This window comes from Dioscorea cayenensis, unplaced genomic scaffold, assembly GCF_009730915.1.
Source record: "Dioscorea cayenensis subsp. rotundata cultivar TDr96_F1 unplaced genomic scaffold, TDr96_F1_v2_PseudoChromosome.rev07_lg8_w22 25.fasta BLBR01000946.1, whole genome shotgun sequence".
In the NCBI taxonomy this organism is placed as follows: Eukaryota; Viridiplantae; Streptophyta; class Magnoliopsida; order Dioscoreales; family Dioscoreaceae; genus Dioscorea; species Dioscorea cayenensis.
In genome coordinates, this window is record NW_024087337.1 from 28,564 (window position 1) to 45,478 (window position 16,915).

At 32.3% G+C, this 16,915-nt stretch overlaps 2 protein-coding genes and 1 pseudogene across 4 annotated transcripts; all 3 read right to left on the reverse strand.

Moving 5' to 3' along the window:
* Positions 1-1,923: 1,923 nt before the first annotated feature.
* On the reverse strand, positions 1,924-4,666 carry LOC120255324 (probable leucine-rich repeat receptor-like protein kinase At1g35710). The gene has a single exon (XM_039263163.1). It carries the CDS (start codon positions 4,642-4,644, stop codon positions 1,924-1,926), a length of 2,721 nt encoding a protein of 906 aa, XP_039119097.1. The 5' UTR covers positions 4,645-4,666.
* Positions 4,667-7,516: 2,850 nt separating this feature from the next.
* LOC120255329 (protein MIS12 homolog) lies at positions 7,517-11,579 on the reverse strand. 3 transcript variants are annotated; one of them, XM_039263173.1, is made up of 8 exons: positions 11,421-11,579; positions 11,280-11,334; positions 10,066-10,185; positions 9,479-9,574; positions 9,263-9,401; positions 8,288-8,422; positions 8,102-8,186; positions 7,517-7,984 (listed from the first exon to the last, which is right to left on the reverse strand). In XM_039263173.1, the coding sequence occupies exons 1-7, from the start codon at positions 11,540-11,542 to the stop codon at positions 8,128-8,130; spliced, it is 726 nt and encodes a 241-aa protein (XP_039119107.1). In that variant the 5' UTR covers positions 11,543-11,579; the 3' UTR covers positions 7,517-7,984; positions 8,102-8,127. The 3 variants fall into 3 exon arrangements, with proteins under 3 accessions (XP_039119107.1, XP_039119106.1, XP_039119108.1); XM_039263172.1 differs by having other exon boundaries at positions 7,952-8,186; XM_039263174.1 differs by lacking the exons at positions 7,517-7,984; positions 8,102-8,186 and having other exon boundaries at positions 8,333-8,430.
* Positions 11,580-12,512: 933 nt separating this feature from the next.
* LOC120255325 lies at positions 12,513-14,232 on the reverse strand (annotated as a pseudogene).
* Between the last annotated feature and the right edge of the window lie 2,683 nt (positions 14,233-16,915).

Sequence of the window (16,915 nt, forward strand, 5' to 3'; positions counted from 1 at the left end):
TAAGAAACAACATACTTCTTCCGAATTAAATGGATAAAGTCATGAATTTCTTTTTTATTTATTTCCAAAAACAGAAGGAAACTGCATAGGATGAATTAATAGAAATGTAGAATAATCAACTCAATAGGTAGCTAGCAATATCGATCAATCAAGCTGCTCATGAGCTTCTCTAATTTGGCTCTATAAAAGCTTAAACTCAACTCAAAATTTCAAGAAGATCTTGAATTGGACCTAGCAGGATCAAGCTTGACTTGTTTACAACCCTACCAAAAAAAATATATATATTCAACATGTATGTTTTCTTTAAAATAGAACAACCGCTTTATTCAAATAAAAATGGAGTTAATTACAGCATAAAAGGATAATGAAGATAAAAAGGAGAGTTCATTACAACATCACAAACTACCAAAGACAAGAGGAATGTTACACAGTAACAAATACAAGTGTGATCATGGCTCACTGTTACAGAATAACCTCCCTGTGAGTAAACCCGTGGATTGTGCTCTTTTTATTAGGTAAAGGTGAAGCACAAAGATCTGACATCCATGTTTGGGACAGCTTTAGTAATATGAGTCAGCATTAAACCAAGAATATACTATAATATTAGTTCTCGTGCTTATTATACACTTAGACAAAGCAAATTTATATTGAGTAGGTCTCATGTGTATATAATGTGTTCAATCTATGATTTATTTTAATATTATGGTTTACATATCTCAAGACAGCAAAAGTTTGATTAAAATTTAAGTACTTTTTTTTTCTTTTAGTGATAAGCATGGCTAAAGTTCAACCGAATACTAAAATATTTGCAACTATACTAAAATTTCTATCAAACAAGAAGTATAAATGCACAGTAATAGTCATTGGATATTAAGCAAGAATATATATCTTATTAAAGAAACTTAGCGGAATGAGACTTAATTGTACCTAAGTTCTCATTATTCATGCGCTTGATCATCAATATGCACTTGTACAATGTTTATGAGGTGATCAAGTGTAAGTGCTTGAAAAGAATAGTTGTCGATCTTTGTAAACGACTTTGGAGAAGACAACCTTTGAGATACTTGTTGCATTGTAGGGCGAGCCTGTGGATCATTGTTAATGCATTGCATTGCTACTAAAATCACTAAAAGCACTTGGTTTGTGATCACTTGATCAGCTATAGGAAGTGGAAGACGGGGATCAAGGATATCTTTCACTAACATACTCAGTGAAAAGTTGCTTAGCAGATCACCAGGATGTGTCCCATTTATCACTTCAAGTGCCACAATCCCAAAACTATATACGTCACATTTTTCAGTCACTTTCATTACAAAGGCAAGCTCTGCAAATAGTAATAAATTAATTCACATTTAGTCAAAGTTCAGTTCAATATTCCATCATTAATGTTCATGTTCAATGTTGGTAAATCTAATAAATCTAATTACAAGAGAATATGAATAGAAGAAATAATTAAAATGATTAGGAGATATATACATACCTTCATAAAACATGTCCCATAGGTGCCTGCAAGTAAACTCAATGTGATGAGTTAGGGTTTTAGCAATCTCGAAATACCAAAGTGCGAAACACAACTGGTACTCCCTCATTGAGAAGAATGTTGTTGCTCGTGTTATGTCTCGATGAATGATAGGTGGAGCACAATCATGATGCAAATATGATAAAGCTTGAGCAATGTCTTGTATAATCTCTGACTCTCTTGATCCAATCGGGTCCATTGCCCTCTCTTGAGATCTCAAAGTGGCACCCAAGCTTCTCTCTCCATATACTCATATGCAAGAAAGTTGAATTTGATTTGTAGAGCGAAACCATAAAACCTCACAATATTCCGTATGCAATTTCAGTTAATGCTTGTATTTCATTTTGGAAAAGCTTGCTCATTCACTGAGCTTCTTCTTCTTGAGATTTTCTTAATAGCAAGTGTCAATCCAGTGATAGTGATGCTTTGTATACTATGCTAGATGCTCCGGTACCGATCCGATACTTTTCACTTTGAAGTCTCATCACTCTAATGATCTCTTTGTATGCTTCCTTTCCTTGATTGACTCTCCAAACAGAGAAGAAATGGCCATCAAATTCCTCCCTTGTGTCAATTACAATGGATCTCTTTCTCTTAAAACAACGCAATGTGAATATTCCACTTATTAGAAATATGGTAAGTAAAGTGCCAAGTACCAAAACAATAATCAAGATAATGACTTTATGTTGTTTCTTTGCATCATCTCTACTTGTTGACTGGGATTGAGCACATAGTGGCAAACCTTGCACTTGCCCACATAAGCCCTTATTGTGGATAAACCACTTAATGGGAGCTGTTTGAAAGAAATGGTTCTTTGGGACCGGACCTTCCAGAGAATTATAAGATAAATCCAATAATGTTAAGCTTGTCATTGACTGAAAAGAAGAAGGAATGTCACCAACTAACTTATTGTGTGATAGATTCAACTCTTGCAACTCCGTTAGCTTGCTAAGTTGTGGTGGTATTTCTCCCATGAATAAATTGTCACTTAAGTCTAGATCATCATGCAAGTTTAAATTACCAAATTGTGATGGGATGGTGCCATTTAGTAGATTATTGCTCAACTTGAGTGTGCTCAATTTAATGCAATTCTCCAACCGTATTGGTATTTCTCCAATCAAATTATTGCTTGACAAATCTAGAACTTCTAATGAAAATAGATCCCCAAATTCTGGTGGTATGGCTCCTGTGAGGTGATTATTGCTTATGTTCAAGTGAAACATATAAGATGACCTACCCAACTCCCTTGGAATTTTTCCAACAAAATTGTTGGAAGAGATGTCAAGCATATGTAACATTGGCAATTGAACGATTTCCCGTGGTATTTGTCCGCTGATTCTATTGCTTGATATTTTAAAGCTTGTCAAGTTGAGGCATGCTCCCCAAAACGGTGATAAAGTGCCAGACAATCTGTTAAAGCTTAGATCAATATAAACCAAATATGGATGAACTCCAAAGCTTTGAGAAACATCTCCGGTGAATTGGTTGTTATCAAGCCGGACCCTTACTAAGTTTGTTGAATTTTTTAAACTGATCGGAATGGGACCTTGGAACTTATTGTATCCCAAAATAAGATACTGAAGCAAACCTCCTTTGGCCAGACCTGGTGGTAGATCACCAGAAAGGTAGTTGTTAAACAATTGAAGGTTGATTAAATTTGTGAGGTTCTCAAATTCATCAGGCACTTTACCATAAAGATAGTTGTCAAACAAAATCAATTTTATAAGACCTTTCAAACTTCCAAGAGATGGAGGGATTGATCCAGTTATTTGATTATCATATATTGCAAAATTTTTCAGACGGACTAAATTTCCAATCTCGGTAGGAATGGATCCACTTATGTTATTGCTAAATAGGTAGAGCGTTTCAAGTTTTGTTAAGTTTCCAAGTTCATATGGGATAGAACCACTAATTTTGTTGTGAGATATTTGAAAAACTATCAAGTTTGTCATATTTCCAATCTCACTAGGAATGGAGCCATTTATGTTATTATTATATAGATAAAAAAATTGAAGCTTCGTTAGATTTCCAATACTACGCGGAATGGAATCAATTATTTGGTTTTCAGATATGTCAAAAGTTCTCACATTCACTAGATTCCCAATTTCACCAGGAAGGGAGTCATTTATGTTATTTGCACCTAGGTATAAATCTTCAAGCTTTGTCAGATTTCCAATGCTATGTGGGATGGGACCAGTTATGTAATTGTTGAAGATGTAAAGTCCTTTAAGTTCAGTCATATTTCCTATATGGTATGGTATGAATCCATGTAATTGATTCCCATCAAAGCCTAAATAGTTGAGTTCAATTAGATTTCCTATGCTTGCAGGAATGGAACCTATTATATTGTTATTTGCAATATTAAAATCCTTGAGTTTCACCATATATCCAATCTCACGAGGGATGGACCCAGTGAGGTTATTTCTTGCTAAGATTAAAGCATTGAGTTTAGTCAAGTTTCCAAGCATTGGAGGGATGGAACCAACTATGACATTACTAGCGATGTTTAACAAATTTAGGTTTTTAAGCTGTCCAAAAGAAGGAGGTATGGAGCCACTTATCTGATTCTCAAAGAGCCACAAGGTCTTGAGCTTTGTCAAATTGCCAAGTTCTGATGGGATGACGCCTGTGAGATTGTTGTTAGAGAGATCAAGGATGATGAGCTTGGAGAGAGCTGAAATGGCTTCAGGGATGTATCCATGCAGATGGTTGTCACTGAGGTCGAGAACTCTGAGTGATGGGAAAGCAGAGAAGTTGAGAGTCTCCAGCTTCCCTTCTAGTCCCAACTCTCCCAGTTGGACCTTGGTGATGGTTGGCATGAGATGGCCAGCATATCTGCAAGAGATTCCAGTCCAGTTGCATGGACTTTCTGTTGATGTCCAGTTGTGAAGCAGGTCTTGTGATTTGAGTGTGGCCTTCCATTGAAGAAGAGCTCTCCCTTCGGATTCAATATTTGAAGCTGTTGCCATGTTGAAAGCAGGGAAACAAAGATTGGAGAAGAGTAGTACTAACAGCAAAAGCACCATGATCATCATCAATGTTGGGAAGGTGGCTGTGAACTTTGAGGGAAGCCATGATTTCATGTTGAAACTATATATTATTATCCCTAGAAAGCCTCTAGACATGTTCTTGGAGTTTTGTCAAGAGGGCCTTGAGCACCTTTTTATAGTAGCATCACAGCATGAAAGATAATTCACATAATATATAATTAATATCATCTTAAAAATAAGCATTATTTTTAGCATATATTCAATCACAGTGATAGCCAACTACCAGTCTTGATTACAAAATACTTTTCCACAAATTAACTGCATGTGATGAGGCTTGATGTAATACTTGTGATATAATTTGTGGCTTCCTCAGCCAAGTTGTCTAACTCTCAATGTTGAATGTCTTAACAGAATTAAAGCAAGATTCAAGCATCCATTTATAGCCAACATGAATGCACAAAGAAACAGTTGTTCAAATTAGGGGTGTATAATTAAGTGTATTATGTCTCAGAGTTGGTTTTTCTTTTAAATTCTATGCTTGTCATGGATGAATAATCAAATGAGACTTGGTTTTTATTTTTCTATTCAAACCAAAAACAATGTGGAAAATTCAGAAGTAAAAAAGATAAGTGGCCCTCAATTAAATGCAGTTTAGTTATTTCAATGTGGCTACATCCATCTTATCCAGTATATATAATACAGTTTTGAAAATTTACATGTTTCTAAAATTCATGAATAGTATAAAATAACGTTTTTCCTTCAATTTTTTTTAATTTACGTGATTTATCCTTTTTTTAAAAAAAAATTATATATATACCTCAAATAATTATTAAAATTATTTTATCTCATAATAATATAATTTTTCAAACTTTATAATTTTTTATAATTTCTATATAATACATAATTGTTTGTATTTGAAAAAAAATGAAATATGATGATAATTAGCTCAATGGTCACTTCAAAAATCACATAAAAATTGTCATTGTATTTATTTTAATGACATAACGAATTATACATTAAAGTCACATATTAAATTCCAATGACTTTTTTCAAGTGCTGTTATAAATCACATATCAAATTCTAATGACCTTTTTATAGTGGTGAATCACATATTAAATTCTAATGACTTTTTCTTCATAGTGCTCTGAATCGAATTTCAACTTTTTTTTTAAAAACTAATTATTTATAAATATTTCTCCAAGGAGGCTCCCTTAATTTTTTTTTTTTTCTTCACTCCAAATGAAAATAAATAAATAAACAAATAAAATTTTGAATAAAATGGAATACATAAATGACTGATAGACTGACCTCATGACTATTTCTGACTCCAGGTAAATAGGATAAAAAACAAAACAAAACAAAAACAGATACTATAGAAATGATATTTTTCAACCAGAGTAAAATATAGTGCATTAACCGCGGACATGCATGTCCATTAATTCTCATAAACTTATTTTAACTAATCTCTCTATATATGTTTTGTGTTTAATAATATATATAAACTGCATTGAATCAAGAATGTATAATATATAAATGTTGATCATATGTTATACACTCAAACAAGCAAATTTTAAATCAAGGTTTCAACCAACATTTATTTTAGAGGATGTGATTGCAATAAGAACTGTTCTTTTCCTTACAGAGAATGCAAAAAGGTCGGTTGAAATAAAAGTAAATTTTTAAGTGATAAGCATGGTGAGAGTTCAAATTAAATTAAAAAAAAATCTATACAAATGCAAGGTAGTAGTCCTGCTAAATATTGACAAGTATATACATACATTTGCGCATTTTTTTTTAATTATCCATAGCCTAATAAGCCAAGAGTTTACACATCTAAGCATCAAAGTTTGGAGAAGAGTAGTACTCCTTTAAAACTTATATCATCTTAAAAATAAGATGATATTTAAAAAGATAAGCATCCACATTGTTAACGAGTATGCATAAATACTCAACTTATCCGTTTTCATGAGCTGAGATTCAAACCTCTTTTCTCAATAAAACATAAATGCTTTTCACAACCGTAGAAGACCCGGTACTAATAGGCCAAGATATTGTTGGCACGGTATTGATAATTCCTTTAATAATTAATATCACCTTAAAAACAAGCATTGATAGCATTCAACCACACTGATGGGGAGGCATAGCAACCACATTAATTAAGACAGTTGGCTGCCAATTGCCAGACTTGATTTCTTCAAGGTGTCTCCCTCTCACTTTGTTTTCAGAGACAGTGAGATTCAAGTCTTTGTGGAGGAGATGGAAGCATATTTAGTAATTATTCACCAACCTTAGAATTTATAGCCAACATGAAATGGTAAGCATGCATTGAAACATTCAAACACAGTGATAAAGACATACATAACAACCACTTTGTCACCAACTAGGTTTACTGTTGTTTTCTCAATCTAAGTGGAAATAAGTAAATAAACAATTTTAGATAAAATGGAATTTAGGAAAGAAATAACAAAGGACTGCCCTCTACGTTCCATATTTTTCAAGCCAAAATTAATATTAATGTAGTACAATACAATATGATCATAATTTTAAAATTACTTAAAAGGAAATGTCTGTCATAGTTGTTTATTCACATATAATTATTTCAACATCTCATTTCATATTGCATCATTCATTCGGTCATTATTTTGCTTGTAAATCCATCAACTGAGCAAACATCAAATGCATTGAAAAAGTCAGTTCCGTCAAGTGCTATGCATGAGGGCTAAATGCAGATAATCAAGGTCGTCAGTGAGAGTGATGTAGTAAGTCAAGGTCTATGTTGAAAATTTCAATGATAATGATAATCTATATTCACCACAAAAACACTGACAACAATATATTGCAAATAACTAAATAGAATAAATATGAAAAACAATTTATAATACTGCATTGATGGTATGGAAAAATAATTTACATATAATTGGGAGAATAAATTGAGTAAAAACATTATCTTCATTGTTTCAAATGAGATGCTTTCAAATGAGCAAGAGCCTCACCTTTACCGGGGATGTCCAAACCCAATCTTATGAAGGATGATTAGTCTTGATCATGAGCTATCTGAATAGTAAATTTTACTAATAAAAAAAATTATATGAATAATATTATACATATTAAAACAATTCTTTGATTGAAGTCCATGAACTAATCAGTTGTATGATCAAACTTCCTTGAGTAAAAGAACTGATAGTACACCATAAGCTTACCAACAGTCTCTACCTGTTACAACATGGTGATAAAGGATGATGGATTTGGGTATGCAAAGTTGGTTGGATACAATTGTAACCAATGCAGTTCAGCTTAGTTGGTAGTTTGGTGACCTCCAAATGGTTATAAGTAGTCACTAATAAATACATCAATGAACTGCTTAAACTTGTAGCTACATAAAGATAAGACAGTCACAAGTCAAGAAATATGAACTCTGATACACACCACTTGATCATCTTGATTAGTCAATACTTGCTTTCAAGTAACATGCTTCCTTCCAATAAAGCACAGATTTACAACAACACACGTGTGGCCGCACACACACACAGCAAAAAAAAAAAGGGTAAAAAAATGGAAAGAAAGAAAGAAAAGCAAGGGCAGAGGAAGGTACCATGATAATGTCATTGCATATTGCTGTTACATATTCTTCAAGACAGTTATTACTCCAAGAATATCATCAAGGCTTGCAGTAAGATCTGAAAAATAAGTAGGGAGACCAAGTAGGATCATATTCTAGGCTTTAATTTCAATAATTTACAGGTGATAGCAGCATGCAACATATGAAATTCTGTATTACCATGGTTATCAAACACATGCTGCCTTTTACTCGGTGAGTTTATTTTCCCAGCAATCAGAGGTTCCATATCTTTTGTTCTTTTGATCTGCATAGTCTCAGCTTTTGCTTGCAGTACTGATGCCACTTTCCTTACCTCTGAAAAGCTACTAAGTCATTTGACCAAATTGAGATAAAGCAAGGAAAAGGATCTACATATGGTGTGGTAATAATAATACAGTAAATTTTAAGCAAAACCACTTGAGGCTTTTTTTATGCTCCAAATCTCAATCTTTAATGAAATTTCAAGCAAGAGAGGGAAACATGGATGGCTAGCTATCGAGTCTTAGAAACAAGCATGATCAAGAAAGGAAAGGGGAAAAAAAGGTCATCCCCAAACATTAAGGCTAGTGTAATGTAAAAGGACAATAATTTAATTTAAAAACTGTTATTTAGGTAGCTTAAGTGATTACACTAGTTTTGTCGTTCACTAATACGCATGCAAAGGAAGTATGATTAATTTGCATAAATCTTTTGAACCAAAAGATTTCTTTGTGATTCTTTTGCCTGTCCGACCTTGGGAATCCTCTTTGTCAAACCAGAACCAGATGAAAGAAGAAATGAAGATGAAATAGTGGATATATATTATTAGGTTATTAAAAGTCAAGGTCCCTAAGATCATCAAAGACTAAAGTAGGAAAGAAAGAATTCCATCCTTGGTAGTACATACTCTAATCTACCATAGTTAAAATGCTGTGGTGGAAGATCACTTAGTAGTTAAATTGTTACATTTGAATTTGGAATGACACAGAAAATCATAAGCAGAATTGAACCACTCCTCGTTGATTCTTCAAATGAAACTATGAAAGAATGGCTTCAAGGTTATCTTGAGGACATTGACATGCTTTGATGAAAACTGCTAAACAGAAACACAAAGCAGAAGTGCAACTAGAACACCATCGAACATGATATACCAGATGTTTGGAAGTGCAATTATACCTTGAAACATCTCATGCGTTGAGTTCGGCTCATACAGCTGCAGTGCCTCAGCAATGGATGCGTCATAACTATTGTTAAGAGACGCCTGCTTTTCCAGAGCTTGGATCTCTCTATGAAGCTCTGAAGATTCCTTCCTAACCTAGAAAATTTGCAATTGTCTCTAGAGAAGCAGAGTTAAGGAAACCAAAGAAAGATGAACAAATAACAGATATTTACTGCAGCAAGCTTCTCTCTTAATGAGCTCAGCTGAGAATCAAGTTCTGCTTCAGAACCTCCTTCTTGAAGTGATAAATTCTCAACAGACAAATCTTGCTGGATAAAAATATGTAACAAAAAAAAGCTGTTAGAACACTAAAATTATTGTTAAACCATTTGAACAATGTTGAAAAGTTCCATCTCTCTTGATTGCAAAAACAAGAGCTAAAACGGTGGTTTGGAAAAAGGTGAAGCTACTTTTTTCCCCACTTTGCAGAGAAAACTAATAGCTTAAAAAGAATTTCTGATAAATTTTTTTGGTTACCGGCTTTAGTAATAATAAAAAAAAAGAAATTTGAATCCTTCGTAATAGTTAAATATAAAACTTTAGAGCTAGCAGGCTATAGTTAATTTAACCAAGAATGGCATGATGGTGGAAGTCTCTGATCCATGAAAAGATCTAGTAGAAGAAGTAACATCATGAAATGCATCACATCCTATAGTTAATAGCAGGAACAGTTGCAGATGCAGAACGCAGAACAAAAAACAGGCAAGATAGGAAGTACCAATGCTTGCATAAATTAGCTCCATTCAGATAGAAAACCTACAGTTTTTTGCAGCAAAAAGCCCTCAGGTACAGAAAAACAATGTCGAAGACAATACTTTTCCCAGATGTTCATTCTCTTGTCCAGAATTCCTTGGGTCATGTTACGAAGGTATGAAACACCCTAAGACATCACAAAAATAAATAAATAAATAAACAATAAACATCACAAAAATAAATAAATAAATAAACAATAAATATGATCAAACTATTAGAGCATGGTTAGCCTTTATTAAACTGAAGGTTATTAATATTAAGCACTTGATGGAGACTCCTTTCTTTAGGATTCATAGTGGAGCATTAATGTCAGCCAATTCAAATGAAGCCATCTATAGACAAATCAAATGAGGCTTAAGGAAAAGAATAAAGTGTTACAGCTACCAAGATTGTTTTTCAGTAAGATGCTGGCAATTTAAATTGAACTTAGTATCATCCACCAAGCAATAGAAATTGATCATAGACACTACATATTCTAATCTATTTTCTGAATCTAAGAGAGAAGTTGAGTGTGAGAATTTGAATGTTACCCCTTTATTTTCCAAGATGAACAACAAGCCTTGATTATGAATTATCTAACGCAAACAAGCCTTGGGCCTTGAAAAAAATCACATTACGCAGGAATTTGACCAGAAAAGAAAGAAAAAAGGGAAGATGTACAAACCTAAGAATCCAGAAATGTTAACCAAATGGTGGTTGTAAAAATCATTATAATAACTTATTCAAACTATATAAGTCCCACTTTTATAGAGCTTTTAGTTTTTCTCTTCCATACATCATTTTTCACCAACCACAAACAAAAGGGCTAAGGAACAGCTTGAAGTTCCCTATGGTTTTGGTCAATGTTTTTTTGTCCTCCATTCATAGATTGTCCCAACTCATGGCCGCCCCTACAAACTAGCACTTTTGGTTAAATTCCTTCAAGCAAGAACCATCTTGCTTAATTTTCAAATACAAAGCTCAGCAAAACGGTTGTTCACTTGTTCCCCCAAATAAAAATAAGAAAGACGTTTTCAGAATCAAATACCATTGTTTGTGGTTAATACCACAATTATCTATCATTAAGGGCTAATAAATGATCCACAAAACACTCTGATGATCAATCGTTCATAATCGTCGAAAATAAACACACACATTTCAGGCAATCACAAACATAACACTAAATCATCCACAAAACCACTAAATCGATGAATAATGCGGGCAAAGCCGAGGCCTTTATACCTTGGCAAGCTCATCAGATTGCTTCTCCCCATATCCCGTGATGATTGAAGCCTGCCTGAGAAATCCAAAAAAAGTGCAAACATTAGGGTTGAGAAGCGTCACACAAAGATCAATAGATCATGCGGGGAGATCATCCGTAACTGGAGGCAGAACTGGAAGGCACCATCGAGGAGATCGTCGGAGGTGTTGAGGACCTCGTTGATGAAGCGCTGGGGGTTGAGATCGCAAGCATCGAAGACGGCCTCGCTCTCGCTTCCCTCCATGGTCGCTGCTCTGATCCTCACTCTCACAATTCAAATGAATTTTGGGGGTGGGTTTCGAAATGAGCGGGAGAGGTCTCAGCCGTCCGATGTAAATTGAACGGTCAGATATCCCTCGAGATATGGATCACTAGATGGTTTGCTTTTTTTATGAGTTTATTTAAAATAAAAAATTAGAATGAAATTTTTCATAATTTAATTTTTTTTTTTTTCAGAAATAGTTTTGATTTGTTATTTTACAAAATTGATTGTTTTCAATTGGGAAAAAAAAAAGTTTGTTAAATTAAGAAAATAGTATGAGTGAGTTTTACCCATTTCAAAATCAACTTCTTTGTTGAGTCTTTAAAGAGGTCTTTGTTCCTCATTTATCTTTTTGTTATTTTGTTTCTATTGCTGGATGTTATTGCCCAGCTAATGGACTCGAGTTTTTATTTTTTACTGTCTTTATTTTTTGTTATTTTTGTTAGTGGAGATTTGTTATTGTTTCTTTTTTCATTAATAGTAGTAATTTATCTATTTTTTAAAAAAAATATTATACTTTTATCCTTATATTCTCCGAAAATGAGACTGAGATGTAGTTTGGTGTTTTTCTAATATATATATTTTGTTTAAAATAATTTATGGTCAAATAGATGATAACAATGAGAAAACAAACTAATTAGCCTAATTAATAATTTTATTTGCTTATATATCTATATATATATACTAGTGTGGCCAGCCCGTGCTGACGCTACGGGGTTATCTATAATGTGTTTTTTTGGGAAAAACTTTACATGTAATTAATATTTTATTTGCTAATAATTGTTGTTTATTAGAAGTGTTTCATTAATTTTTTTTTTGAAAAACACATTTAATTTGCAAATATTTATTCATGTATTAAATACGGGCAAAAGTTCAAGATTTTATTGTCCATTCTAAATAGCAACATAAAAGAGTACAAAATAATTTTTTTTCATTTCATTCATGATTTTCATTATAAATGTGCTTCAGAAACATTTGTATGTTCAACATTGTCATCCATGGTAGCTGGAAGGTTGAGGTCGAACAGAGTGATTTCTGGTGGGTTTTCAGGAGATGAGTTGGATTTGAGAGGTTTTTTCCCATTATTGTTTGATGAGTCAACCTGAAAAAATAATAATGTATTAGCTCATTTTTTTTCATTAAGTAATGTGTTGTTGGTGATTGGGAAGATATACTAAAAAACCATGCTATAGTTACTAATGCATGGATCGTTTAGTGTTACATTTGTTTTCCATGATAATCAGAGTAAGTCAATTAGTTATTCATTTTGTTTTGTATTTTTAAATTGATATGCAAGTATTATTGTTATATGTGATTTTTTTTTTTCATTAATCATGATTAGTCTAAGATTAATTTGTAGTTAACTTGATATTTTTCACATATTTAAATTGAACTTACATTTTTTTTGGAGTGTTCTAGTTGCTCATAGTTCCAATTTAGTTGATGACACTTGTTCATGACATGGGTGGTAGTCCTGTCATTTCAGTAAAATTTTTTACACATTAGCAATAACTATTAATGCATTCATATTTTGGAAAAAAATTACAAAAAACATTTGTAAAAATACTTCGAGTTTCTCCATAAGTTGCTTTGCATTTGAAGCGCAGACAATAATATGTCTTGCACTTGGGTTGATGAAACCTTCTTCTACAGCTTGGTCAATGAAAGAAAGCAATGAGTCGTAGTAGCCATTAAAATTCAATAATCCAACCTACAAAAATGAATAAATTTGTCATAATTTGTTCATAATTTCCATTATGTTTGCCTATAATTGCCATTGAATTACCGGCTTGTTGTGTATGCCTAATTGTGCCCACGTAATCACTTCAAAAAGTTCTTCAAGAGTACCATAACCTCCTGTATAATAATTTCAATTGAGATTAATTATTTTTTTATTTCAAGAGAAAAAATTAATGACTTGTGAGAGGATTTGTATAATGAATGATAACAGAATGATACCAAAATAAAACAATGTTAGTGAATATATAACAAATATGAAATGTAGGTTGTGTAATAACCAGAGCATAGCAATAAAAGCATCGAATGCTGAGTCATCTCGCTTTTCTTTGGTGCATATCGGCCACAGGTTTTACTTCTCCTATAGTGACGCCAGTGATCTGACAAATTTACAAAACAATATATTACTCGAATAGCCATTGGTATTTGTGGTTTTTGGAATAGCTTGTCATAAAAATTCAATAATTTTTTTCATACCTCTTTATCCATTAGAGCTTTTGGGAATGATACTAAGCATATGGAGAAAAAAATGTTAATAACTTCAGCTCAAATAAATGGTGTTTTAAATTATTTTTTTAAATAAACCATACCCAAGAACTTGTTTTCCACCATTAAAGACAGTTTGCGATATCAAGCCCATTAATCCAATATTGCCTCCTCCATATACTAAATTAATGTCTTTCATCACCTGAAGGGATTTGCAAAGTTATTTCATATTTTTTGTAGTTGAGCATACACAAATGAGTAGGCTATATGATTATAAGAACAATAATAGAGAAAGAACAATGGAACGGAAGAGAGAGTGATGAAAAAAAAAATTAAAATTAGGTAAAAGTAAGAAGCCAAACCAGTTCTTTGCCAAGATCAATAGCAGCATCTTGATAACTCTTTTGCTTTCCTAGGCTGCTACCGCAAAAAACACAAATTGTCTTGAATTTGGATGTACTCATTCTCTTTCTTTTGTTTTGCTTTACTAACACTGCGAATTGCATTAAATTATAATAAAGAAAGATAAATTCAAGATGCAAGTATGATATTTTTTTTATTGCTATAAATAAAACAAACTGGTTGATAATTGAATAATAATAATAAGGATGAGCAAAAGAGGATCTTGGAATTGTAGAAAACATTAGACTGATGATATGTATCTTTTGTTGGAGTCTTACCACGTCTGATCTAGGATATTAATGATTGTGTTGGAAGAGTAGTCTATTTCTATATATAGAGAGATGGTTTCCTTGCGTTGTTCTTCTTTGGTTCATAAAAATAGATTTGATTTCCATTCGTACATTTTTTTTCTCTAAAAATGTAATTGAAAATGTTAAAATTATGATAAAATCCAAAAGAAGGGTAGATTTTCTTAAAAGAAGAGTAGATTTTTTTATACAAATCCAGCCAAAAGCTAGCAAACTCTAGTTTTTTGGATCATGATGATAAAAAAAAAATCCATTCCAATCCTGCCATAAGCTAGCAAACCCTAAAAAATTTTTGATCCCGATGATTAATGTGTAGATCTGCATTGGATTGTCTCTTGATTGGATGGGAGCAATGAACAACATATATTGTGTTATAACATATAATGGGCAAAGACAAAGAAGTCAAGCTCAAATACCAAAAATGAATCTAGCTATTTCATACCATGCTTAAATGATTAGTTGGCGATCTTGACATCCATAACCATCTTTTAGCAAATCTTGTTTTCTTGGACAACTCATTGAGAACATAATCCTTAATATCTTTGTCGAAAGATGCAAACAAATAACAAAAAAAAAATCATGTTTGAAAAACAATGACCATCAATTGTTAAATTGAGACAAAGAAAAGTAACATACAGATGCCCTATAACAGCAAAATCCTATGACAAATGATATAACTATCTAATAGCTACAAAAAGTCTTTTGCCAAATAAGCTCAAAGAAAAATATATGAATTGATGAAAAATTGTGAAAATTAAAACCAAATCTTACCTCCTTAGACAAAGAATTGACAACAAAATCCTTGATATCTCTAATGACATATGCAAACAAATAATATAAAAAGTTGCGTCTGGAAAACCATGGCAGCAAGAAAAGAAAAAAAAAACAAACAAAACAAAACACACAATCTCTCTCTCTCTCTCTTTCTTTCCTCTATGTATATATACATCCATTTATTATGTGTTATTTTCTTTGTTTTTCTATATATATATACACTTCCATCTATCACAGCTTTGTTTGGGAGTTTGCATTTGTGGTGATCATTATTCTCTAGTTTGTTAGAATGTTTTTCTTTCCTTATCTAGGTCTATTTTTTTTCTCTATGTATTTTCCTTCATTGGTTGCTTTCATTTTTGTTTGTCTTCAATTTTTTTTCTCACATTACTAATGATAATTTTTTTCATTTTGTTAGTATGGGAGAGAAGTATTGCAAGTCTTTTATTGACATCATCCCTCAAGAATTGATTGAAGAAATCATTGCATATATTGCTTCAACATCTTCTAGATCTCTTCATGATCTCAAAATATTACGTGGCTGGTAATTTTATTAATTATTCATAGCATAAAAGCCATAGTTGCTTCTTTGAATTATGAGTGTATATATACATATATCTTTTGCAGTTGTAAGAGTTTTTATGTAGCATCGAAAAGTCGGAAAGTTGGGCAGTTAATGCGGGTTGATAATTTATGGTATCTTGACATGAAGGAGTATATTAGTGTTCTTCAAAATTGTGCCCGGCAAGACAATTTGGAAGCTTGTTTGGTGCTTGGATTGGTGCAAAACTTATCATTTCCTTTTTTTATTGTAGATAAGTTATAGTATTAATATTGACAATATATTTTTGACATTGTTTTTCAGATCGACTGTATGAAGTTGAAAATGGATTCAGGCATCCAATATCTAACAAATGCAGCTTTTAAAGGTCATTTACTTGCTGGGTATGTAGGGGGAATTATTTTGTACAAAAATCAGGGAACACGTCCTTCTGGCATGATAATGCTCAACATGGTTGCTACTGGAAGAGTTGATCATGGCTCAAAACCATTTGAAAGCAAAAAATCTGGTAATTATATAATAAATAATTGTAAATATTTTGCAGTAAGATTATTTAGAGATATCATATGGAGTATAGAATGTAAATGGATAGAAAAAGAGGGATGGGAGTGTGAGAGCCATTTGTGTGGTCGAAAAATAGATGATGTCCTTTGTAATCAATGGTTAGGTGAAGATGGATTAGTGAGAGAGTTTTGTAGTCAAGTTTGTAGATGAAAATATGAATTTAATATGTTTACAACACTTCTGTAATGGATTTTATCTGTAATGGAATTTTGAAGCAATGCTTAAAATTTCATTGTTTTGATTCATTTATTTGTTTAGTAATTTATTTATTTATTGAAAAAAATAAGTTTTTGACTTAGGGCTAACATGTTTTTTTCTGACTTCCAAATTTTTTCAAATTTCTCATTGATGATGGATTCTTCTAATATTTCATCTTTTACCGATAAAATAGTTATGATGATTTTTTCACATAATGTGATGGAGATGATAAATTATCTTTTTCTTATTATGTTTGTCATTATATGATGGTTGTAAAAAAATGACTAAATTCTTTATGGTTTTTGCATGGAGTCTTTATTCTAT

What these genes read in the sequence shown, in the direction of transcription:
- LOC120255324 (XM_039263163.1), bottom strand. Translation starts at nt 4,644, where the DNA reads ATGTCTAGAGGCTTTCTAGGGATAATAATATATAGTTTCAACATGAAA.
- LOC120255329 (XM_039263173.1), bottom strand. Translation starts at nt 11,542, where the DNA reads ATGGAGGGAAGCGAGAGCGAGGCCGTCTTCGATGCTTGCGATCTCAAC. An exon ending in GCTTTTTGCTGCAAAAAACT is followed by an intron (nt 9,575 to 10,065) that starts GTAGGTTTTCTA and finishes ATTTTTATCCAG; the next exon opens with CAAGATTTGTCTGTTGAGAA. An exon ending in AACGCATGAGATGTTTCAAG is followed by an intron (nt 8,423 to 9,262) that starts GTATAATTGCAC and finishes GTAGCTTTTCAG; the next exon opens with AGGTAAGGAAAGTGGCATCA.